The 27,012-nt window shown below is 35.0% G+C and overlaps 2 protein-coding genes across 2 annotated transcripts; both read right to left on the minus strand.

The window, feature by feature from the left end:
* Window positions 1-7,853: 7,853 nt before the first annotated feature.
* Window positions 7,854-17,650, minus strand: LOC118267621 (fatty acyl-CoA reductase wat-like). Its single transcript, XM_050694066.1, has 11 exons — window positions 17,492-17,650; window positions 17,017-17,217; window positions 14,732-14,822; window positions 13,045-13,167; window positions 12,538-12,662; window positions 11,585-11,743; window positions 11,098-11,207; window positions 10,794-10,861; window positions 9,531-9,735; window positions 8,543-8,723; window positions 7,854-8,245 (listed from the first exon to the last, which is right to left on the minus strand). Exons 2-11 carry the CDS (start codon window positions 17,199-17,201, stop codon window positions 7,885-7,887), a joined length of 1,608 nt encoding a protein of 535 aa, XP_050550023.1. The 5' UTR covers window positions 17,202-17,217; window positions 17,492-17,650; the 3' UTR covers window positions 7,854-7,884.
* Window positions 17,651-20,523: 2,873 nt separating this feature from the next.
* Window positions 20,524-26,639, minus strand: LOC118267780 (fatty acyl-CoA reductase wat-like). Its single transcript, XM_050694065.1, has 11 exons — window positions 26,482-26,639; window positions 26,016-26,208; window positions 25,803-25,893; window positions 25,394-25,516; window positions 24,829-24,953; window positions 24,110-24,268; window positions 23,329-23,438; window positions 22,931-22,998; window positions 21,699-21,903; window positions 21,216-21,396; window positions 20,524-20,908 (listed from the first exon to the last, which is right to left on the minus strand). The coding sequence occupies exons 2-11, from the start codon at window positions 26,198-26,200 to the stop codon at window positions 20,539-20,541; spliced, it is 1,617 nt and encodes a 538-aa protein (XP_050550022.1). The 5' UTR covers window positions 26,201-26,208; window positions 26,482-26,639; the 3' UTR covers window positions 20,524-20,538.
* Window positions 26,640-27,012: the final 373 nt, after the last annotated feature.

Raw genomic sequence — 27,012 nt, forward strand, 5'->3', positions numbered from 1 at the left:
ACCGTGGAGCTGCTAAAGGAATATAGAGGCAGATTTATATTCAACTAGTTTTTTTAACGACTTTGTTCATGTACCTAGTTAAAATCTCATTTACTGTCATTTCTCTAGTAATGTTGGGGAATGTGTATATAATATCCTCTTAAATGCCAATGCTGTTTATATCTTACAGTTTGATGTTTATCCGTCAATCACACTGAAACTACTGAACAGATTTTGATGAAATTTGGTATACATACAGAGTATGAGCAGACTTGGGTGATAAGATACTTTTTGTCCTGTAGGATCGTAAACGAAGCTGCTGGCAGATGCTAGTGATAGCAATATAATAATTTTATTGATACTTAAGTAAGTCTTAAAGTTTTCCCAGTTATAATGAACAGTAATAAATCACGTTGAAGTAATAAAATAATACTCTTTGAGTTCCTTGTTAAACACTGATATTCTGGAATATTAAATTTCATTAAAATTCTGCTCCGACCACAATCTGGTTTGGCCAAGTCTAAACTACATTGTAGATCTTGAGAATTATATTAATTTTGTTATTAGAAATTACAGTAAAGTTTAGGAAGATCACTTTCCTGTTTTAATTATTAGATACCATCTAAATTTTTAAACTGACATGGTCACTAACAATATCATTAGAACTTGAAGTGGAGCCCGGGTATACTCCAGTTCATCCGTGATCATGGCGCTTGCATGAATGCCGAAATATCGGAAACTCAAGAAAATTAATAAACATGGTAAATATCCCGTTGTGAGTTCTAATGCTATTAAATACCATCATTCGGAATTGTAGCAAATTGCTAAGCAATTTCCTCTTTTGTAATTATCAAAATAAATGTTACTTAAACTTTGGACTACAAATACAATAAGGTCCTGTAAAACCTTCATATTTATTCCATGCAACTTCGTTCCTACCTCCTAGCTACTGCAGTCACCAACAAAATGTACTATTCCCGGGACAAATTGACAGCGGAAGTCTCGAGCCGGGACAGCCTTCCCCGGCGACTGATTATTGCATTTCAATATTCAATAGATGCAGTACGAACCTACAAGTTTCCAATTAGAAATTAGTTCTGAATAGGACTCTCAGTATTAGATTTGGGGTGTAGAATTACTTTGTTGAGGTTTTCGGTTTAAAAATAAATATTTTACTTAGTCGAACTAGTTTGCCTGATTTTTAGTGATTGGATTGGATGAAGGGTTCGATTGATCGTTTGGGAAATGAGTTACATTAACGAGATTTAAAAAAAAAGAAACGTTGCCTCACAAAACTAGGATTTTCTCCTGTGTTGTGGGTGCGTTTACAAACATACAAGTAAACATACACCATGACACCCAGACCCCAGACAACATTTTGTGGATCACACAAAGTGTTGCCCCGCACAGGAATCAAACCCGCGACACGTTACGCGGGAGCCGGTTGCATAGCCACCGCGTCAGCCGTGCAGTCGAAAGAAATGAGTCTTTAGGTATGGGGATCTTTATATCATGGAGTTTGCAAATACGTGATAACGTGGCTACATGTTGTGTATATGATGTTTAAGAATGAAATCTTCTAAATAAAACTTCTTATTTAGAGGTTGGAGCGAAACTAGGAAATAAAACATTAAAGGTCTAACATTAAAATGAAAAATATTTTTCTCCTAAACCCAAGAGAACGTGAAAATATTCACAACAATCCTCGGTAGTTGCATATGACGGTATTCCATACACTTTTCTTGTCGCCGTTCAGCCGTCAAACACACTACTTTGTCGCTCGCTTCTTAAAGGCAATCCAGGGATACTTAATCGAGTATGTCATGTACACGTTTAGTTACAGCCTTCGTATCATGTAACTAAGTTTAATAATAAATCTTGTATTAATTATGGTCTTTATCAAGCCTTTTTGTAGAGAAAAATGTACCTACGGTTAAGAGTATAGGGTTTAGATTTCAATTTGTTATCTGAAAAAATATGCTAATTACAGTAAGAAAAATCTAGTAGTAAGAAAAACATTTCTTTTCTTATTTTTTAAGGAAAGTGTCGTTAAATTTCTTTTTCCTTTGACGAGGCGTGCAAGAGGGAGTGTCAGACTACTGACTAAAAACCATACCGTTACTACTTGTACATTTCGTGCCTGGGCCCCGGTAAACCCGCAGCTCCGGATCGGACATCAGCCCTACCGGACCCTACCTGTGGTGGGCTGATGGCCCTTTGAGGCGCACGCGGAACGGACGGGTCTGGTTCTGGTCGGACGGGCTACCCTTGCTCGCCGTCCGCAGATCGTTGTGCGATTGCCGACACCCGTTTTCAAGATCATAAACATCACTCTTCGCATGATGAAACAAAGTGACTAACTTTTTATTCATTAAGCTAATGAGTTCTTAAATTAATAATATCGACCTACACCATAATAATATTCTAAGAAACGAAGTAATCATAATAAAAATCCATCTTCAGCACTTTCCATAAGAGAATGAACTGAAAAATTAAGTGAATGAATGGAATGAAACACAAATGAAATGAAATGAATGAATGAATGGGATGGGATGGATGGAACTGAAAAAAAAAACAATGGAAAATTTAAAGTATGCCGAGAACACACCACCTGGTTGGCGTAAATCAATCTTAATGCACTTCAAAAACAAGACTGAGGCTTTAACTTAGCTGTTTAGGAACTGGAAGTGACAGTTTTTCATTTTGATAAAACTTTTGTTTCACTGAGGATTGGTATTTCGTTTATTATGTTAACTGGTTTTATGACTATGTTTGTTGTTAGTATTATTGTGTATTGACATTTTAATATTAATATACACCTATCACAAAATTGGCCGGTTCGAGACTATATTCTTTGACGAGTGCCACGAAAGTCCAAATGAACGCCAGATCAAACGAAGCGTGAAGCTTAAGACAAGCTTATAGTCGCGATGGAGAACTTCTGTAAACACCCTCTAAGGAGACCTTGCGTAAGTCAAGTATAACGAAATCAGTCAAATTATAAAAAAAAATACCCAACTATTTGTGAACAGTTTTTAGGTAAAGGAATGAATAAACAGTTTTCATGTAGCAAATAACAGTAAGTTATAAGTAGTACTTTAATCTTCTTAACTTCTTACAAATAACATGTAGCCAAAAAACTCCGAACAGAAAAAAAAACCTAATTATCTACATCTCCCAAAACATCGTGTAAGTCACTCTTCGTAAAAAATAAAACAGAGAACAAGGCAGCACTATGTACATTAAAACGCCTACCTTATAAATAACTAGGTGCTGTTTTTTTTTTCTTTAGGGAAAAAGTTCTTTGCCCTTGACAACATACATCTGACACGAGTAAGCACTTAAGGCCTGATGCAGCTGTGAGAGTGTTGTGTATCTTCCTACCCTTTGTTACTGGCCATTTATTTTACTGTCTTATTCGTTTTAAAAGTACTTTCTTTATACGTTGAAAGGAAGGCGGGAAGTTGTTGTCTTATAAGTTATTTTTATTTTTATAAGCCTGTTTTTGGGGGGTTTAGTGTGTGTGCGTGTAGTGCTTAATTAGATTAGTGTTATTTAGGTGTTTTACTGATTGTTTTTTTTTTTTGCGGTAATTTTGTTTTTAATTTACAAGTGTTGCAAGTATTCATAGGCCACTTAATACTAGACGAAGCAACCTACATCTTATTAAGGGTTTTATCACTGATGAGAAGTTTTTGTTCAGTAGAGAATGTCTTCCAGCAGATGATGAGGACGACAAAATGGTTGAGCAGTTTAAGCAGAATATTCTATAAATAAAAAAATTAAGTAACACACGTGTCTAGGTCAAAACATTGCTAAGATTTTTCACTCAAAGATACTTAAAAAATCCACCAATCATTTTAATAAAGTATTGTATGAAAACTTCTCATTTTAAAGCACACAGAAAGGACAACTTCTTACCCATTTATCCATTCACCACAAAGATAATAATATAAAAGAAAAGTTTTTTAACAAAACTATCGCGAGGAACTTCCAGTAAGTTTGAATATCATTCAACCCATCTATCCAGTTGTTCGTCACAGACTGTCCAACGGGCAGATTAATGAGTGAACGGAATAGACAGACGGACTCTGAAAAATAGCTTTTGAAACGTAAAAGCGAAAGACAGCGAAGGAAATACCTTTTAAGGTCGTAATTAACTAGGGGATTATTTTTACCCAAGTGGGATAGAAAGTTGGGCCTCTTTAAGGTATTCCGAAGGGTTTATTTATAGGCAAGAAGATAAAAAGTTGGTTATTTTGAAAATGTTGGTAGGTTTATGTATTTAAGTTGTTTATATTTGAATATTAAGTAGTCTAGGTATAACTAGGTTGACACTGTGTTATTATTTAGTTCCTAAAAAAATATCATTCTATAAAAATATCATTCATTCATTTGCAAAAAAAAAATTACTGGCCATCATAACACAAGCAGAAGGATAAATTTGTTAGCTTTTATCCTAAAGATTGTTGACAAGAAAAAAATGTGAATCAAGCATTACACGACAAAATAATAAAATGGTTTTTTCCACACAATCAAATCTATTCTTAGTGTTACCTTGTTATTTGTTGAACTTATTACTATTACGTTGTTATTTATAAGTTCAACAACTTATATATATTTGTGGTAACTGATATTTTATTATATTATTTTACATTTAGGAGAAATCATCTAGAAATCATAAACCAAAGTATTAAAAGTGACGCTATTAATATGTTTTAGTATTGAGACAATGTCGACACATGCCAACTTATTAGTTAGAGATATAAAACTTGCTTGTAATATGTGTAAAAATTAACTTGGCCGCTTTTTAAAACAATATCTATCTAGGTTCTAACTTGTAGAAAATTAAACATAAAACTCACTTTAATTGTCATCTTCAGTAAGTTTGTAAGTATTCTTTGCAGCTACTTAATTTGTAAATTCTTCCTTGAGATTGAACGTTTAATTTTCTTACAAACTTTGAATATTAAAACTAATTTAGTTGAGGTTAAATGAGAGTTTCACACTTTTATTTTAATCTTATACTTTTTTATTATATAAAGCTGGTTCGTTTGAACGCACTAATCTCCGGAACTACTGGTCCGAAATGAATAGTTATTTTTGTGTTAGATAGTCTTTTTATCGAGGAACCACGAGGATATCACGCAAAAGTAGCTCTTTAACTACGGAAACAAATCACTTTATTTAGACGCAGGTGTATTTTATGATTTTTATTACAAAGACAAGTCTTCTTAAATGTAGGCAGAAGTTGCCTCTTAATAACTTTCTTTTTTTAGATAATATAATTATTTAAAAAAATATTGTACCCTACATAATTTTAAATAAGGTACTAATTTATTACTTTATATGCGTTACATTAGGTATATTTTTAACCAGTAAAATTAAGATCTAAATTTGAACTTTGTTGTAAATAATGAACGACATTTCTTTGATAGCAAAATACTATGTTATAGGTCAAACAAAGGTCTGAAATAAATGCTTTGAATTTGAATTTAAATTACGGTAAATAAAACATACGATGAGCTTTGTTGTACATATAGCACAAATTTTCTTTTTTTTAAAAGTACAATAGTACAATACTATGTTAAATATGCTATACCATAGTAACTTTAAAATAAACAGCTTTTTGGTTGTTTAAGAGAATTTTAATGAAACCTGCAGACAGGAGACGCGCCGACAATATGCATAATGTCATGCACACGTGTCGGGCTCATGTTTTGAATTATTGCTGTATTACGTTCACCCTGTATGTTTCACTTTAACACTTAAATCATGATTTTGTTTAACAACACCTGGCTTGTGTTAATTTTATCTTTTCCCAATTAAATAATACTATGTGGAACTTTCATCACCGAAGGGGTAGGTAGACTTCGTGCACGTCTACAGCACGTAAATCCTCTGTACAATATAAACCCTCTTTTCACCATTTATCGGATAGCTCCGATGGAATTAGGGGACTCCTGATACATAGCAATATAGGCATATTGCTATGTAGCACAGAACCAGACTCCGTGTTACTACTGAGAAATTTTCGAAAAATAGGTTAAGTAATACTCGTTGCCATGGATGTAGGTTCTGTCATGTATTCTAAACTATCGTACATCGCATACTCGTACTTCCGCTCCAACTTTGCGGCGGCACATCTTGGAATAGCACATTTTATTCGCACAGCTACATAGCGTAGTATCAGTTGAAACGGAAGCTTAGCTATAAATGCTGCAACATAGCTCAATAAGTTTTAAGTCACAACGTTTACAATTCAAACATTTTTGGTATTTGTTCAATTCATTTTTTTATTTGTAAACAAAACATGGGTACTCATACTTCAAAAAAGTATATTCATTCGTGTTAGGTGTCATTCGTCCTCTTGTTTTCCAGCCAATAACATAAAAAATAGGCCCAACGTGTGCTTTATGAAATTGGTTTCTAACATTTTGAGTCAGCAGCTCGTAAAACTAAGGTTTATGATCCACACATTTTATCGTTGATTTATAATATGACTGTGTATAGGAATGTGTGTTTGTGTTTGTAGAGATGTTATATTACCGGTACACGATTTTAATATTTTACTCTTCACCGCTGACCTATTGGTATGGATGGGATTTATAACATAACAGATGAAAAGTGGGTTTGACATTTTATTTCGTATAATTTGTACTTGCGTACTTTCGAAGATTTAAAGGTATGACGTGTAATAAATTACTGTCAGGCATTGTTTTTGAGAAAATATGCGTATTTTCTATTTTAAATAACCCTCGCCCCACACTAGGATTTTCTGGTGTATTGTGGGTGCGTTTACGAACATACAAGTTCACATACACATTACACCCAGACACGAAACAACAATAATTTGTAGATCACAGAAAGAGTTGTTGAATTTAATCAAACCCGCTACACTTTGTACGGCAGCCAGTTGCCCAAGCAAGGTACAAACAATAAAAGCAGTCAAATTAATTTTATAAATTGTAACTTTCAATAACGTTTACTTTATAAAATTCCCAGTTTATTTTTAAATCTCGTCTTTGCAAAACTATCCTATACCTATTCTTGATTTTAGGCCTTTATTTAGAGAACCCAAACTATCCTACTTAATGAAATTGATTACCTATGTTAGCAGCTTTAGTGCTTAGTGTTAGATTTAACGGGTTAATTTCATTCACCACTGACCCATTAAGGTTTTTTACGAAGTTAATCAAGTATGTATTAGGTAAGCCTAATACATACTTGATTAACTTCGTGAAAACTATTGAGTTTTAGTAAGCTAAAACTCAATAGCGTATTTCGAATATCACATTTTTTTTTCACTTAATTTTGAAAATACAAGTGTGGGAGAGCCATGTTTTGGCACGAATGGGCCGGCTCAACCGGAGTGATACCACGGCCTCACAGAAAACCAATTTGAAACAACGCTTGCGTTGTGTTTCGTTGTGTGAGTGAGGTTACCGGAGGCCCAATTCCCCCCTTCCCAATCTTCCCCATCCCCATTCCCGAACAACAACCCTTTATTCCTAACTCCCAAAAAACCTAACGCATTCTTGATTTTAGGCCTTTATTTAGAGAACCCAAACTATCCTACTTAATGAAATTGATTACCTATGTTAGCAGCTTTAGTGCTTAGTGTTAGATTTAACGGGTTCATTTCATTCAATGGCCCATTAAGGTTTTTTACGAAGTTAATCAAGTATGTATTAGGTTTTCTAAAACTCAATGAACATTATTTTTTACTTTATTTTGAAAAGGAATCAAAATAAAAATACTATAAAGAAAAGCTACTATAAAGAAAAGTTACTGTGAAGTAAATAACTGAAAAGGGTCTTCTTGTCTTATGGGTTTAAGATACCATTAGAAAAAAAGAAACAAACAATTACATGACAAAATATTTATTTAAAAAAATCACAGAAATTACTTCAAAAAAGTAACATACAAGAAAGATACAGCGCAATACATAAGTTTAAACAAACCATAGAAATACAGAGGCAATAGAGTATACGTTGCAAATTTGAAAATTGTTTGCTTTTTACAAGCATATAAAGTGTCGGTTAGTCCATCCTTAATTACATACTTCCTTAAGCCAAGACACCATATTAATATGTATTCAGTCCAATCTATGTCTGTCACATCAAAATTGAAGATCTGTTTATCATCTTTAGAAAGGTTGTCAAAAAGTGTTACCGTATTTTGGTCCTCAAATTTCCATCCGTTTGTGAGAAAATAAGCCAAAACATCACTCAATCTTTGCATTTTTCTTGCTAGTTTTACAAATCTGAAATGCAATTTAAATAATTATTTACTCATTCATATATCCAAAGAAAATCGATTAACATTATTTATCTTCTATATTATAAAAATAAGTCGGGTTTTCCTTCCTGACGCAAAAACTCTAGAACGCACGAACCGATTTCCACGGTTTTGCATTCGTTGGAAAAGTCTCGGGCTCCGTGAGGTTTATAGTAAAGAAAATTTCGGATAAAATTCAAGAAAAGCAGGAAAACAAAGAATATCATTGGTGGTGAAACGGTTTGCTAGTATTTCATATAAATAAATAAATTAGGAACTTTACCTCCTTTTGTGTCCAAAAATAACAGCAATTGCATCTATAATATAAGCAGGAATCAGATGCAACAGCCAGGTGTAGAGCCAGAATAGTAGACGGTTGTACGTAGACCAGACGAACCCGTAACCGACTGCCTTTGGCGTTGTATAATACCGCGCTTCATTTGTAAGCAAATAATCCAATTTATCTGGAAATATCAAATGAAAATAAATAAATAAATTCTGTTTATAACACTACAAAATCACAACATAAATTGTGTATTGAAGACTTTGGCTTGAAAATGCATAATGAGACATGAAAAGTAAATTAAAAATACAGGTGATTAGTCAATGTTAACTAAAAACACATGTTTTGACATTGTAGGCTACGTTGCGCAGTGTTTTTTCTTAATGTTGATGGGGAAACCTTCAAAAGGCGCCTAGCTTTTGGAGAAAAAACTAGACGGTGTGGGATTTTTACCGCACTAAAACCTTCCCGTTGGCCACCAACTGCATCTAAAGGAGGCACCGGGCCCTTTTAGCAGACCAACCCCGGAGCCCCCGTGGTGCAAAGCCCGTTATGGCACTTCCCTATGGCGACCTATTTGTCATCCTTATCCCTCTCTGTGCAATATAGTGCACGACGACATGTGACCACTGTGCCGCCGTCTTCCTTGAGGTCATTGAGTGGGCGTCTAGATTCCCCACTCCTGCCAATATAATATAGGCAAGGTATCGACATGTTAGGCGCCACGGCGGTTGCCACCTCGACGCCTTCTACGGGTGGGATCGGCCCTCTCACGATCCCGCTACGTTGCGCAGCCTACTGACATCACCGCGTCTGCGCACGCTGCTCATGATGAAAAGTCCCTTAAGTCCCGTGACTCGAAATTACTAGAGCTTTTCTCCATTTATTTATATGAGTAAACTGTGATTTTTAATTAATCTAGTATGTCTCACGATAGTTATTATAAAAAAGTGATCAGTTTAGATAAAAAAATATAATTAAATCTTACCCCAAGTAAATCGATTTCTAGTAGACGAGGTGACTGTATAAATCTTTGTTTCATTATCTTGTAACGTTGCTCTCTTAGTTCTGGCCGTCTCACACGCAGCAACAAGTATAGCGTTGTTCACATAGTCTACTGGTACTAAGTCTATCTGATTGTCTGGTCTAGCGTATGAAGTGTGCATTACGCCTAATCCCACCGCGAGAAGAAGCTGAAAATGGTTCATCATAAATTAGTTTATAGGTATACAATGTGATAGGGGTGAGACTTCTAATCCGTTAAGGCTGAGTACTACATCTAATTTTATCGACAAAAAAAATAATATGGGGGTTGAACCCCCTCCCCCTAAAAATTATGGCTATTTTAATATTTTTTTTTACTTTATGTGATATCAAAAGTTGTGTGCGTCGTAGAAACAAAAAAAAAACGACAAACGGTAGCTAATAACCTTGGCTAACTAATTCATTACTTTATTCATGTTTGATATAATATTTTGGTGAGGAAAAAATCATTTCTGAATTATTTTTACCGAACAAATCGCTATTTTTCAATATTTTCAATTGGTGGTTCAACCCTCCATATTATTTTTTTTGTCGATAAAATTAGATGTAGTACTCAGCCTTAACAGGTTAGAAGTCTCACCCCTATCACATCGTATAGTGATATCATATTTAGAGAATTTATTAATTTGCGAAACGTTGTTTATCGTTATTTATTTATTAAAAAGATACACGTTAAAACTTTTAAGATGTGCAATCCAACAAAACTATGTATATATCAAGTTTGTCTGATGTCATGACGATACTAATAAGTGAAAACACTTATCAATCATTATTCGTGTGCAGACCAGGCCTATTGCGAATATATTATTAACTAACAACAACATTTTTGTTGCTGACATTCAAATTGGAACGTGTTTTTGAAGCCCCACCTTCAATTAATAAAACACGTTATCAATATAATTCAAAACTGTCATTTGTTTTGAGCCATTTCCAAAATTGATCTTAATAAACGCACTTACGTTGTGTGCGGTGAACGGAGGCCCAATTACCCCCCTTCCCAATCTTACCGATACCCGATTCCCCAACAACCTACAAATTCCAAACACCCAAAGGGCCGGCAACGCACTTGTAACGCGTCTGGTGTTTCGGAAGTCTATAGGCAGCGTCGACTGCTTACCATCATGTGGTCCATCTACTCGTTTACTGACTTATACCATACAAAATTGCAACTACTATAAAATAATATAACAAATATTATGAAACTTACACCGGTTGCTCCGTATATACAGGATACGTCCAACCAACCTGGCGTTGGTTCTCTCTTAGTGCCAACCACTGCAAAAGGCAAAAATATTTTAAATGTTTTAAAAATATAATCTAATTTAGAAACGGTAAGATGAATCTAAGACTGAATCCATGTCGGACAACGTTATCCGACACTAGTGGAGGAATAGGCTTTAACAGTTTTTTGTTGGTAGTGAAAGGCTTAAGTAACCATATGAGTCTGAATACGGCGGTAAGAGACATAAGAAACTATATTAATATATCATTAAAAACTATAGAGGACTCACCTATTGCTGGTCGAACCACACATAGCGGGAGATCTTTCCCAATAGTTTCAACCAAACTTTCGCCGATCGCTTTCGTAAACGTATACGTGTTAGGCCAACTTTTTGTAAGACTGAAAAGATAAAAGATAATTTTCACAATAATTTTTCATTGCTGCATAATGTTGATGTAATTGTCATATTCCGATGGTAAACAATCGCCGCCACCCATGGACACTTGAAACACCAGAGGCGTTACAAGTGCGTTGCCGGCCTTTTGGGGGTTAGGAATTTAAGGGTTGTTGGGGAACCGGGGATTGGGAATGGGGGTAATTGGGCCTCCAGTAACGTCACTCACACAACGAAACACAACGCAAGCGTTGTTTCACGTCGGTTCCGTGGTATCACTCCGGTTGAGCCCGCACATTCTTGTCGACGCATGGCTCTCCCCCCCCTAAACTCGCAGTATTTAACTGATAATGACTAATGTTCAATCGTACATTGATCTTACCTGGTTGTTATGTCATTTAATCTTTCTTCATCTATAGTTTCAGCCATGCCGATCATGGTTTTTGGACTTACAGGACTTGGATAGAACTTTTCCAATACCGCATCATCAACGCGATCCGCGCTAGCATGTGTGTAAGCTGTTGATACGTAAACGAATGACCTGTGAATGAACAAAACGTAGTTTGATTTTATTATAACTTTCGTGAGACATACTAATTAATTAATATGTTATCGCCTTACTCAAAAAGCTGTTTCATGTGGAACTCGTAGCCATGAGTAGCAGCGCGACAATCGCCGCGTCGTGTGTCGCGGAATGCTGCTCATGAATATGAGCCTCTAGCATGGCTTGAAACTAGTCGAGTTCCTCGTCAAACAGCTACGTGAGTAAGCCGATAACATATTAATTAAAACGTAGTTTAATAATAAAGAGTCATGCTTATACAGTAATACATAAACTACATACAATTGATACATATTCATATAATAATATTATACTATATAAAGAAATTATGCAAATATATAATATGTTAATGTTTAAAATAAAGTTACTTTTTGTGTGATTATGAAAATAAGTATACAAATTAGATTCTAGATAGTTAAAACTCATGCTAAATTGTAGATAATAATACATAAACTACACACAATTGACATTCTTAATAAATATTATACTTTTGTAAATAAGAAATTTATGCAAATAAATACAATAAATAATTTTAAATAGTGTCTTTAGTTTTAATGTTTGGAATACATATCTGTATTCCAATAATATGTATTTTTGTGTGATTATAAAAATAGGTATATACATACCGTATAACCTGACTAGATTCTAGTTAGTTAAAACTTATGCTAATACATATAATTGATAAAAGAGGATTTGCTATAAACACGCACTCGGAAAATTTGGGGGCGTAGGAAACTGACATGTTGTATTTAATTACTTTAAGTATTACATACCTCAACTTTTTACAAGCTTTGCCGATGTCAAGTATCTCTCTCGTACCACGAACATTGATGAAGGTAGCTCTCTTGAGGGTTTCATCAAATCTAGTTGTAGCAGCCATATGGAATATTATGTCCACCTGTATATGAAAACTGGCATTAGATAATATGAAACTTTGTTTAATTAAAATGTAACTTTCATACGCGACACGGGTTTCCTTTCATACATCTATGTATATGAATAATAATTTTGTGGTAATTCTAGGAAGAATTATTTTTATAATAACTATCGTGAGACATAATAAATTAACTAAAAATCACAGTTTACTCACGTAAATTATTGAAGAAAAGCTCTACTAGTTTAGAGTCACAAAGGGACTCTTCAAAATGAGTAATTAATAATTAATGTCTTTATAATCTTTTGCAATATCTACAGAACGTGATCACATGTTAGATTTTAAGGTGTTTAAATAATTAATCCATTTGCTAATCAATAAACAAGTATTATTATTTTTTACAAACCTCATCAGCAATAGTGTTCCAGTCTTTGTCACTCAAGCCAAGCTTTAGTTCCGACACGTCTCCTGACACAGCAACTATTTTGTTGGCAAATTCTGGCTGCTGCTCTCGAAGTGTTTCATAAACCTGAAAAAATTACAATAAATATAATATGTTATTGTTCTTTATGTATTACTATTTAGCACATTAAAATTGCGGGTCTGCGGACGGCGAACAAGGGTAGCTTGCGACTAGAGCCAGACCCGTGCGTACGGCGTGTCGCGTCCGCGCCTCAAAGAGCCATCAGGCCACCACAGATGGGGCCCAGTATTTTAGCCCAGTACCCACCGGTAACCGACGTTAGCGGAGGATTTGCCTTAAAGAGTTTTCTATTGGCAGTCAAAGACTTAATATTACCATCGTTTTCACATCCGAATTATGTTCACTGCATAACAAACGTTTAGCAGTTAGGTCAACCATTAAAACAATAATTTTATCCATACCATTATTTAAATGATAAGATTGGAGACAGCTGTACATTCAACCAGGAATGAATCATTAAAATCAACAAACATGCTATTCATTATTATTATAACAACATCTCTACGTGTTACCATTTTGCGTAAACATGACAAGTAAAAATAAAATAATAGGTAAACTGTAGTGTCAAAATAGTTGTGCAATGTATTACATCAGCAAAAACATAATTATTCAAATATGTATGAATTTTGAAACAATCGATTTTAATTTCGTTTTAATAATATATATTACAGTGAAACTTGGTTAAGTGGGACCTGGATAAGTGAGAAACCTCCACAAATGGAACTCATACTGAGGTCCCTACCCATTGGGACTGAATTACCTCTATTAGTGGGAAAACCAACCCTCTGTAACTGGGATTCGTTCTTTCGATTTATCATCTTAGTTACCTCTATAACTGAGACAGCAGGTGAATTTTAATGCATAAACCTCAGTAACTGAGACAACATGGTTTTGTTTGTTGATTTAATTATTCTTATTCATTTATAATGTGCACATAACACATTGTTTTATTTAAGAATCACACCTCTTTATGTGAAATAACGCGTTCCATTAATGGAGGTGAACATACCTCCATTAATGGAACCCTCTGTAAATGAGACAAATGTTTATTTATACCTGGTTATCTGAGACACTGGGTTAGTGGAATACCTCTATAAGTGATACCATTTATAAAATTGAAGGTCCCTTGAAGTCTCACTTAACGAGGTTTCACTGTATATGTTTACAGTTTCCGCTCCGAACGTCACAATTTATTCGTTTACACTAATATTATAAAGAGAAACTGTTAGATTGTTTGTTAAATTGCTTTGATTGCGCTCCATGACTTCAGGATCAATCTAAAATTATCTTTACTATTGGAAAACATATTACTATTATGTCAATATTCTTAGAAGATAAGTCAACTCAATATTCCTAGTAATTCTGCGGACTGCCTAGCGGGTTACCGGGGCTCCGGCTCGAAAAGCAAAAGGAGTAGGAGCGGGGTGGTTTTCAGTCAATAACAGTCTGACACTCCATCTCGCCTCGCCGGAGAAGTGATTGGATGTTATTCCTAGAAATTAAATTCTTAGGGAACATTTCGGATCTGCGGCAATCTAAGGTATTACCAGGGCTCTGGCGCTTAAAGCAGGAGAAGGAATGGGGTGGTTTTTATAATCATTATACTTACAGGATCTTTTAACATTTCAAGCAGCCTCTGTTGTACATTTTTGCCTTTTTTACTCCTCAGTAGCACATAGATTTTTGATACTCTCGTTGCTCTGAAATCAACAAGCATAAGGAACACGTCATAATAATGTAAACAAAAATATAACACATCGCTTTATACTGCATAGAAACTCAGACAGGCATCCAAATGCACAATCGGACATTTGCACGATTTAAATTAATCTAGAAGAATATTGTAATTCACAATACAATACCGGACTTATCATATCCTGAATAACGAGATCGAATGCTGAGATCTTTAGCAATAAGCTGTCGTTTGATGTTCCGCAGAAATCGGTTCGATTCTCGAACTCACCAATAGCTGTCCCAAATTCTTCTCCAAATTATAGACAAAACTCCTATTCTGTGCCAGTCAGCAAGGATTTTAATAAACTGTGCAAAGATTTAAGCGTTGATCGATTTACTACAAGCAGTTCCATAGTGCGTAAGTGACTACTTAAACCTTACTTGTTTTTCGAAACTACCTTTTCATTAATTAAATTTTGATTTTGACTGCCTCTTTGGTCGAGTGGTCGCAAGTGCGACTGCCGAACAAGGGGTCTCGGGTTCGATTCCCGGGTCGGGCAAAGTATTACTGGCTTTTTTCGGATTATCGAAAATTTCTCAGTAGTAGCACGGAGTCAGGAAATGTGCCCGGTATATGGCAATAGGCTCACCACCTATTACATGGGACTTACAACATAAATTGTGAAAAGTGGGTGTACATTGTACAGTGGCATTACATGCCATAATGTGCACCTCTGCTTACTCCTTCGGGGATTAAAGGCGTGACGATATGTATATATGTATGTATATGTAATTTAATTTTGTGTTTTTGTCTACACTAACCGTTGTAGCTAACCGCGGAAACCTATTATTATTATTGGATTTGTATCAATAGCATAACCTAAATTATTATTCATAGTGATATAACTGTTGGAAAGAAATAAATTAATAAATGATTACTTACGTAAGAATAAGCACAAAAGAGTTTTAGCATAAATCATGTTAATTTATGCTAAAAATAATTCTGTTAATTAACTGTTTTAAAAATAGTTCAAGGAACATAGTTTACATTGGTTCCGTTTTTTTGTTTTACTTAGTATAAAATTACGAGTACATACGGTTCTTATTTTGTCCTCGAAAATTCTGGTTTAAAGTGTGTAATCTTCGAAAACCTTAATGCATATTGAACACATTCAAGTTCTAGATATCCTTCTTTAATAAGAATAATGAAAACACCGAAAGCTTTATATACCAGAATACAGAACAGCCTAACTGCTAGGCTTTTATTAATTAATTATTTACTTATCATTTCATGTACATACACATAATAAAATAAAGGACAACACATAATATAGTTGAAATACATGGGTATTACATAGTTCTATTGGTATTTCTTCCTGTAAACCAGGTTGAAACAGTAATTAAGTCATACGACCTAGTGTTAATAAAATAAAGGCAATTTACATAGAAAGAGACTTAAAATTAAATATGTTCAAAAATAACTGACGCATATCACTTACATGAACAAAAATAGAATAAATGAATATAATACATATTTAAAATAATTAAAATTATTTATAAAATACACATATTAAAACAAAAACTGTATATCAAGAGGAGAGGTAGTGTTCTCTGAATTGTCTTTTAAAGAAAGCGATACTTAGTGTCCTAAATATTAGGCGGAAGCGAATTTCGCAGTCTCACTGCATGAACGGAGGAGTAAGAATAGAAATCGGTATTATTGGGCACAATTTTAAAATTAGGTTTAAGATAGGATCGCTGTAAGTGGATGACTTGCAAAGAGATAGATATTAGAAGAAATGACCCTGGCGACGGTGTTAATGCAGATGGAGAAAATAACAGGAGAAAGGACGGCACCCTGAGAAACACCGGCCGCAAGATCACAGCAATCGTAAAAGTATAAGCTATAAAGTATACCTAATCTGTAACTTTCAATTTGTAAAATCAATGTGAACTCAATCGCGGTGCACCGTGTCGTTAGTCGTGAGAATAATCTCGACCAATGACGCGAGAATGTGATCGGGCACTTCAAAAGTTTGAATAAAATTGACAGTTATAGAATGACCTAATAATAGGTAAAATAATTTTGAAGTTCGACCTAAGTGAAGTCTTCTGGTAAGTTAATCCGTCTCAGGTCAAACTTTAGTTAGTTTTGCTTTGCTTTTGGCATTTTTGTACTTGCCTGAATAGGCAGCTGAAGCTTTCTTATTTTAGTTTTACCTTAAAAGTTTTTCAATGAGCTGTTTCCCAAGAAATCCTGATCCTCCAGTCAGGAATACGGTAGCTCCGGAGTAAAACTGCTGCACGCTGGACGTTCCACGAGCAGTTAAGTCATGCACCGGCTTGAACCGGTCAGATACTTTCGCCATGAAAACTTGCGCGGGATCCATTGTTTCCACCGCCATAGCAAATCAAGTAATGCTAAAATTATAAAGATGTTTGTGATAGATTTTCACAAAAGTAACGACTTTTATTTTGATTTTCTTCTGTGTCGTATGTGCGTTTACAAACATACAATTTCACATGCACATGACACCCAGTCCCGAAACAATAATTTTTGGATCACACAAAGAGTTGCTCTGTGCAGGAATCGTACCCGCTACACGTTGCGTGGGAGCCAGTTTCCCTGCCACCGAGACAACCGTGCAGTAAATTTATTATATAAGCAAGTAACAAAATTTTAATTACAACGCACCTAGTAAACGTTCTAGAAACACTTAAAAAAAACTGATTATTAATTTTATAAACTACGCGTAACGTGTATATTAAAATTGAACTCACATTTAACCCGTTTTAGCACTTGTATAACAATGAAAGATCACCAAACAATAGTGCCGAATCGTTCCTAGCTAAATATATTAATACCAAAATTTAATTTATTCATGTACTTAATAGGTGCGAAAACTTACATTATTATCTATAGGTACTAATATAGAACGCTGAAGAGTTGGTTTGTTTATTTGAACGTACTACTCGCTGGAACCAGTTAGATTTGAATAATTATTTTTATCTTTAAATATATCTAGTATATTTATCGAGGAAAGCAAGCTGGCCTGTGAGGCACATCCAGATATACTGAATACGGTGCAGCTGCCGTGAGACTCCGGAGCAGAGGGTGGCCACCGAGCTAGTTTTAGTGAGGTATAAATCCTACTCTTTCTAGTATTTTATCCCCTTAAAGCTTTCAGCGCCTTTCAAAGGTTTTCTCCCGTGATCAAATAAAGGGAAACAAATAAACATTGTACAATACCAGAAAAGACAATAGTAATACCGGTGCGAATCCGGGGCAATCTCTAGTTATAATACTGAAGTTAGTTTAACAATGATCCATACTTAATTATATGATATCTATTAAATTATTATTGTATGTATACGCATAAGGAAACATGGACTAATTCATGTTAAAATAATGCATTTTTTTTTCTCTGTCTTGGGGCTTTCGACAATAGAGTAAGATCGAGTAGGCCGGTTAGACGCAATTTATTGTCGAAAGCATATATCGCTGCCCTAGTTCAACAGTAAGATATGTTGAACAAAGTATGTTTTGAGTAATTCGTACTTTTATGATTTCAGTGTCATTAATTCACTCGTTGTTAATTGAAATGTGGGTGATTTTTTAAACATAGCTTAGTTGAATGTGCGTGTGTGTTTAATGTGTTTCTTCTTGACTTTATAAATATCTTAAGATGTCAGAATCTTGAACTTAAGGTCGGTAAAAACATGCTTAAATGTCTCAGTAAGACATTGTTTTTTAGGCACTTTGGTTGCGTTTTACAAATATCCGATTTTTGAACCGGACAGAAGAGCAAATTTTTCACATGAAACAAAACTTAACTCAATTTTGTTTTTTTTTTAAGATATCTTACTGTTGAACTAGGGCAGCGATATTATAACTTTCGGTTCTCAGTGGTCTCTTGTTGCCGTCGCCGCGTATACGCACGCTGCTCATGATGAAGAGTTTCTATGTGACTGTGACTCAAAACTAGTAGAGCTTTTCTCCATTAATATACGTGAGTAAACCGTGATTTGCTAGTTAATTTGTTCCCTGGGTAATTAATATAAAAATATTTATACTAATATACTCTTAAGATAACAATTTTATTAGAATGTTACATTTAAGCAGTCGGTCCATTTTTTTATTAACAAAACTTTGCCCTACATTTGGATTTTCTCCTGTATCGTGGGTACAGTTCGTACCGTTTACAAACATACAAGTTCACAATATGCTCATAACATCCAGACCCGGAACAACAATCTGTGGATCACACAACGACTTGTTCCGTGCGGGAATCGAACCCGCGACACGTTGCACGGCAGCCAGTTGCCTAGCCACCGAGCCAACTGTGCAGTCGAATTGCAATGCGTGCCATTCCGTAATCACAAGCCTTGTTCACGTCAGCTATGGTGCTTACGGTGGGTTGAGCTATGGAAAACACCCAACATGTAAGAATATAAAGTAGTCGTTTCGTCCCAATTAATAACTCATCTAATTTATAGTTAGCAGAATATTTTGAAGTTAGGATATCGTCAGCTGGGTATAAAGTGGAGGATTAAATGTCAGTTTATAATACAAAGTTTGTGTATTAATTTGATATGATTTAGTTATGCGCCTTACTAATTTATAATAGCAAAAATTCTGCATTACATTACATATTACTATTAGAATTAATGTAAGGCGCACAATATTTTAGAGCTTTAAAGCGTTTGAAATCGTTTTGGCCCATGGAAATGATACGTGCCTTATGATACCGCTTCACAGGTCCGAAGCGATTAGAGCTAGTTTAGCCCCCACACACACAGAACTAAGACAACTTTCAAGTCCAGACAGAAAGAGTATTTACTCGCAAAACAATATGCATTTGAAAACATTTAAAATTACTTTATCCTCTATTTGATTATCGCCTGCGTCCGAACTACTGGTCAAGCAGGTTTAGGGGTGGTGGCCCGGAGGTTTAGGATGTCCACTTCTCATGCATCCTCATGCATGCATGCGCGGACTCGAAACCTACCAACAGTCAGTACCAATGTGACTTTTTCCAAGTTATATGTATTTTCCCCTTTGCAACTCGTCATTGTTTATTATGCTTATTGAGTGATTGTTGATTATCATAATGTATATCAAATGTAATGTGTAGGCATGTATATTCTGATCCGAAGCTGCGAACCTGATCCGAAGCTGCGGACTACCTAGCGGGTTTACCGGAGCTCCGGGTCGAAAAGCAGGAGAAGGAACGGGGTGGTTTTTAGTCAGTAAGAGTCTGACACTCCCTCTCGCCTTGCCCAAGGCGGGAGAAGTCATTGGATGATTTTCCCCCTCAAAAAAAAAAAGGCATGTATATTGTAGATTCGAGTGTGAAGCAACCGTGGGCTGCAGCTAAATATCAGCAAGGGCTATCCTTTGCACAATACTTAGCTTTGCCACCCGACTTTATGTTGAGCTGAGGCCCTTTTGACATAATACTGTTTGTTTATGTTATAAGTCAATTTGTTTAAAAAATTGTGGTAAGGTAGTTTAAACCCAGGAAAAAATTACAAGATACTTTTTATTCAAGGATTTTCCGAAAATCTGGTACTGGAAAAATTGGAACTAAGTGTACCAGTTGTTAAGACCCTGTCAGTTCTGGTCTCTCTCTCTAATTCTAAGAGGATCAGGTTCTTTATAGGCTGGAAGTACTAATATTCATTCTTAACTTTAATGTGAAACAAAATAAAAAATAAAACAACATCTCATTTTACAAACATTTATTTAAAGAATAAATTAAACAAAACGAATAAATAGTAAAAAACACAATACGCAATCTTGAACAAACCATAGAAGTATAAGGGCATCATGATAAAAGTAACGATTTTCAAAACAGTTTGCTTTTTACGTCCGTATATAGTACCATTTAGGCCATCTTTTACAAAATACTTTCTCAGCCCGAGACACCATACTAATATGTATTCAGGCCAGTCTATGTCCGTCACATCAAAATTGAAGATCTTTCGGTCATCCTCTGAAAGACTGTCAAAGAGTGCTACCGTGTTTCGGTCATCAAATTTCCAGTGATGTGATAGAAAATGTGAAAGCGCCATTGTCATTTTGCTCAATTTCTGAGCTAGTTTCCCGAATCTGAAATTAAAAATAAGGCATTAATAAAATTTAATCCGTTAAAAAATAAATCATATACGGTTCAGCTAGTCCTGTTTTCGTTATTTGATTTCAGAACTACTTATAATTGGCTAGTTCGGCAAACTTCGTACCCCCTCAATTATTTTTTTCTCACTTTAAAACCTTCCTTGGACTTCCACAAATAATTTAAGCCCAAAATTTGCCAATTCAGTCTAGCCGTTTTCGAGCTTTAGTGAGACAAACAGCAATTGATTTTTATATAAATAGAGATTTAAAATACGGTCATAAAATTCACTGGCAATTTTACCTTCTTTCCTTTCCAAAGAGAACCATGACTGCATCCACAATGTATGCAGGAATGAGATGAAGAAGCCAGGCGTATATCCAATATAGAAGTCGTATATTGGTGCACCAAGCGAATGTGTATGATACTGCCTTTGGCGTTGGATAATATCTTGCTTTATTAGCCAAAATGTCTTGCACAACTCCTAGGAAAGATAAATACAAGTAGTACATAACAAACATATATGTATATGGTCATCAAGAATAAGAGTGTGCACCAAATATCTAAACGATAGAACATGAGAAAGGGGGTTAAAATCTTAAATTGCAATTGACCGAAGCAAACAAATAGGTCAAGCTAAATAAAATCGTATAAAAAAAATTAAAGGCAATACGATATCGTTTTAAAATTATACTTTAAAGTTTTTATTTTAGTTAACAAAAAAGAGTATATCGGTCTTGGACACACTTTTAGGTAAAACAAAATTAATGGTATGTAATATCTTACTCCAAGTTATTGGTTTTCTAGTAGCTGTAGAGACTGTATAAATTTTTATTTCATCCTTTTCTGGCGCTGAACTTTTAGTCCTCGTCGTCTCCCATGCAGCAGTAAGTATGGCGTTGTTCACATAATCCACAGGTACAAAATCTAATTTATTTGAATGTTCACCGTAAGCTGTGTGCGCTACTCCCAATCCAACAGCGTACACATACTGAAAATTGGTCAATAGATTAAAAAATAGTACACAGACTTTAAGGGTCGCCATACTTGGACTAGTTATAGTGGTCAGAATCGGCTGACTGACTGACGACTAGTGAACTACAGACTTGTACATACATACATATACGGACTGCTTGAGCAGTGGCATCTGCTATGGGCGGTTAACATTTCATCACGTAGTCAAGCAGTAGCCAGCCATACGCTGACTTTCGAGCTGTCTGCTCTCGTGAAACTCTTGCTTTTTATTGCATGACACGTCATTTATCATTACATTGAAATTGCTAACTTGTTCGAGCAGCTATCAATGGCAGCTTCAAGCTGTTCATTCTAAGTGTAAGAGGGGTTCGTGTATGTGAATCACTGGGTAACTGCTCGAGCAGTCCGTGGTTAGATAATATAGCACTCGACTCGGTACATTTGATTAGGTTAAAAGTGTGACTCTTTACATGCCAGGCAATTTTTGACCTAGGTGATATCGCCTTGGTCAGGGATGTGTGAACCCGAAATGCGGCACAATATTTTAGACATGTAATTGATCAAAGTCAAGGTCAACATTATTTATTTCAAATAGACCGGGAAGGCATTTTACAAATATTACAACTGCTATGGGCGGTTAATGTTTCATCACGTAGTCGAGCAGTAGCCAGGCATACGCTGACTCTCGAGCTTTGCTTTTTTATTGCATGTCACGTCATTACATTGAAATTGCTAACTTGCTCAAGCTATCAATGGCAGCTTCAAGCTGTTCATTCTAAGTGTAAGAGGGGTTCGTGTATGTTAATCACTGGGTAACTGCTCGAGCAGTCCGTGGTTCGATAATATAGCACTCGACAGATTTGACTGGCAAATTTGACTAAGGTTAAAACTGTGTTTAGGTCATGGATGTGCGAACCCGTGGCACGCAGCACATTATTTTAGACATGTCATCAGATCACAAAATCTGTTCGTGCTTCAACCATTTTGTCAAAGTAAAACATAAAGGAAATGGTAAAACATAGAGTAAATGCTGTGATACTTACCCCACTGGCTCCATAGATACAAGATAAGTCTACCCATCCTGGGCTTGGTTCTTGTATTGAGCACGTCACTGTAATAGAACAGTCACTAGTTTTAGTCTCAGTTTTAACTAACTATTTAGGTCTTCAAATATGTGTATTAGAAACTACACTTGGGAGCAAAGAAATGGAGCCAAACGCGTATTCTTTTTTTTTCAAGGAACCCTCATTAATTAGAAAAAGAAATATTCGTTTTTCAATAAAATAATTTTATTTTAATGATAATTAAATTGCCTTTCATACGACATACGTTACCCATTAATAAAAAAAAATGCATCAGAACATATGTATCAAGAAATAAAAAAGAAAAACGCAAGTTACTCCGTTTCTTTACTTTCAAGTGTATAAAAAAAAACATTTACCGATTGATGGTCTGACTACACATAACGGGAGATCTTTACCCATCGTCCTGACTAGCTCTTCAGCGACCGCTTTTGTAAATGTATACGTGTTGGGCCAACCTTTTATCAAACTGAAAGATAAGAGATACTGATGATGTTTTTCTTGTAATTAAGTATTTTTGAGCGAAACATATCGCTCACCTAGTAATATATTGGTACATCTGCAAAAAATGCTAATCTATTTATTTCCATATTCATCGAGAGAGGTCGTAAGTGTCATTATACCATTATTGTAGTTTCCCCCCTCAAGCACGTAAAACAACGGTTCATTGGTTAGTAAACTAAAAACTAAACAAGTCGGGTAAACTATGAAAACCGTAAATGTGCCAATATGCCAATAGGTGTGCGATATAAAGGTACAAGGACAAATAAATGCATCTTTTTGTAAATTATTACAATAGACGTCACTTAAAAAGTAATATGTTCGTTAAAAGGTATAAAATGTTGACTGTTTGTTATTTAGTTAAGATTTAAAGTTAATGATATGTTGGCGAAATAGATTTACATACATTACATAGGCGAATTTACATACATACAATGTTATATTTTGATCACACATAACTTTTTGTACCTACATAGAGACTGTTAATCTGACTCTTACCAAAATTGACTGCGTACCCAAAACGTATTAAGATTGTGTTCAACATAGCTTTTTTTATTAAAAGAGCATAATGTCTAGTCTAGCGATGGATACTAGCTAATGAGGCTGATTGTGATATAAAAAGGACATTCAAAAACATACCTTGTTGTTATGTTATTTAGTCTTTCTTCATCCATACTTTCAGCTACACCGATCAAATTTTCGGGACTGATTGGACTTTCGTAGAATTTTTCCAATACATCACCAGCGATATATTCATCTCGCGCATGTGAAAATGCTGTTGATACGTATACAAAGGACCTAAAAGAAAAAACAAAAGAAAATTGAATTTATAAAAAACGTTGCTATTAACAGAAACACAAATTACAATTAAGTTCAGTCGTGATGGCCCAAAGGGTTAAAACTTGGCAAGTAATGAATGTAAAATTTTTCGAATAATTATATATGTATAGGCATACAATGTGTATACAATATACATACAGTTTGACACTAGTGTCATATGGTAAAAACGAACCTTGTAAGGAAATAGAAAATATAACTAAAAACAATCCCAAAATCCCTCCAGAATTTTCATTACATGTACCAATACGAGTTGAATTAAAGTTTAATTACAAGTTCATTTGCCGCACCAGTTCCATGATGATAAAGTAAATTAAATAGATTATGATGTACTAGCTTCTGCCAGCAGCTTGGCTTGCATTCCTTGTGGTAACCAATGTGTTATTCCAGACCATTATCTACCCCTGTTCCAAATTCAGCCCGATCCCTTCAGCCGTTTTGACGTAAAGGTTTAACAAACTAACATACAAAACTTTAGCATACTTATATAACATTAGTAGGATAATAATATGTGAACAAACCTTAATTTTTTACATGCTTTGCCTAAAGCAAGTACTTCTCTTGTACCACGAATATTGATGAACGTGGCTAACTTAAGTTCTTCATCGAATCTTGTCGTTGCAGCCAAATGGAATACTATGTCCACCTGAATATGCAAGTCATTATTAGCATATCGAAACAGTGGAAACAAAAAATAAAATTTGTTTACTATATCTTCTGAGGTTGTCTTGACCACTTCAAGAACACTTCTTGTGGGTTTGATTAATATGCAAATTGCAGAGCTTATTGTTTTAGAATAATATTATAATGATGTTACCTTTTATGCTATGTAAGGTACACATTAATGTGTACGTATACTTTAAAGTATAAATAAATAATGTGCAAAGTCATGCCTTTTATCCCCAAAGGGAACATTGCCATGTACTGGGCACAATTCCAGACTCCATGCTACTATTGAGAAAATTTTGGAAATCCGAAGAGAGCCCAGCTCTGCCTGGACTGGGAATCGAACCCAAGACCGCACTTGTGACCAGTCAATCAACGAGGCAGTCTAAATAAATAAGTAAATATAATATAATCACAAACCTCATCAGCAATAGTGTTCCAGTCTTTGTCACTCAAGCCAAGCTTTAGTTCTGACGTGTCTCCTGACACAGCAACTATTTTGTCGGCAAATTCGGGCTGCTGCTCTCGAAGCGTGTCGTATAACTAAAAAATACATTATTTATATATCTACTCTCAGATATTCTTTTTTACTGGTATAAGCCCGTAAACGAGCAGACGGATCAAGATGGTAAGCAATCGCCGCCGCCCATGGATACCCAAAACACCAGAGGCGTTACAAGTGCGTTGTTGGCCTTTTGGGGGTTAGGAATTTAAGGGTTGTTGGGGAATCGAGGATTGCGAAGATTGGAAAGGGGAGTAATTGAGTTATTGGGAAGATTAATATTAGCGTGATATAATATTATCTAAATTAAATTAAGTTATGACTTACTGGATCTTTTAACATGTCCACCAGCCTCTGTTCCATAGATTTTCCTTTTTTGCATCTCAATAAGACATATATCTTTGAAATTTTTGTAGCTCTGCAAAAAATAATGTAAAACGTTGAAAAATTCAAATGATCGAAAACTGGTTTATCCTCACCCTTGAGTTAAACCAAAACTAGTTTACGAAGGAAGCCGAAAGATTTGTATTTTGGACTTACCTAAAAAGTTTTTCAATGAGCTGCTTCCCAAGAAATCCTGATCCTCCAGTCAGGAATACGGTAGCTCCGGAGTAAAACTGCTGCACGCTGGACGTTCCACGAGCAGTTAATTCATGCACCGGCTTGAACCGATCAGACACCTTGGCCATGAAGGCTTGCGCGGGATCCAATGTTTCCGTCTCCATTGTTAACTCTAAATATACATTAAAATTTAAGGTATTTTAAGAAAATTTACACAAAAGGAGAGTTTATTAAAACACGTTATTAAAATCAATATTAAACTATTTTTTGAATATTTTACGACTACTTTTAAAAAAATTAAAACTTAAAATCAAACATTGAACTGATTTTTAAATCATTTTACGAAAATGTTTCCCAAAATTAAAATCAAATATTAAACTAATTTTCAAAACATTTTCGGACTACTTTTTTCGAATTAAAAAGAAAGTCGTAATTTGAAACGTACACAACTATGTTGTTTCGCTTTAACACTGGCTATGGGTGAAATGTTACAAAACCAAATAATGTACAATCGTGACTAACTAGTTAGTTGTATAATTAATTTGTTTACTATAAAAACTAATTACTTATTCAAGTTAAAATAGAGGCACATGAAGCTAGCAACGGGTCACTAAATAGGTTAATACATAACACTGATTAATACCGGTTTACAATGGGCCATATTTAACCCTTACCGCCGTATTTTTTTTTTTTTTTTTTTTTTGATGGTGGAAAATCATCCAATATCTTCTCCCGCCTTGGGCAAAGCGAGAGGGAGTGTCAGACTCTTACTGACTAATGGTTACTTAACCCAGTTCTTAGTAATTGTTTTCGATACAAAATCGTTACTAAGGAATACTTTAAGTAATCATTAAATGATTCTGAGTGCGGCAGTTAACCAGTTAACGTGTATTTTAGTAACACATTCACCTAACGTCGGTCATAGTGACCGCTGGCTTATATGTGCCATTACACATGTTAAAAATGTATTTATCTG

Source organism: Spodoptera frugiperda, chromosome 6 (genome assembly GCF_023101765.2).
Source record: "Spodoptera frugiperda isolate SF20-4 chromosome 6, AGI-APGP_CSIRO_Sfru_2.0, whole genome shotgun sequence".
NCBI lineage: Eukaryota > Metazoa > Arthropoda > Insecta > Lepidoptera > Noctuidae > Spodoptera > Spodoptera frugiperda.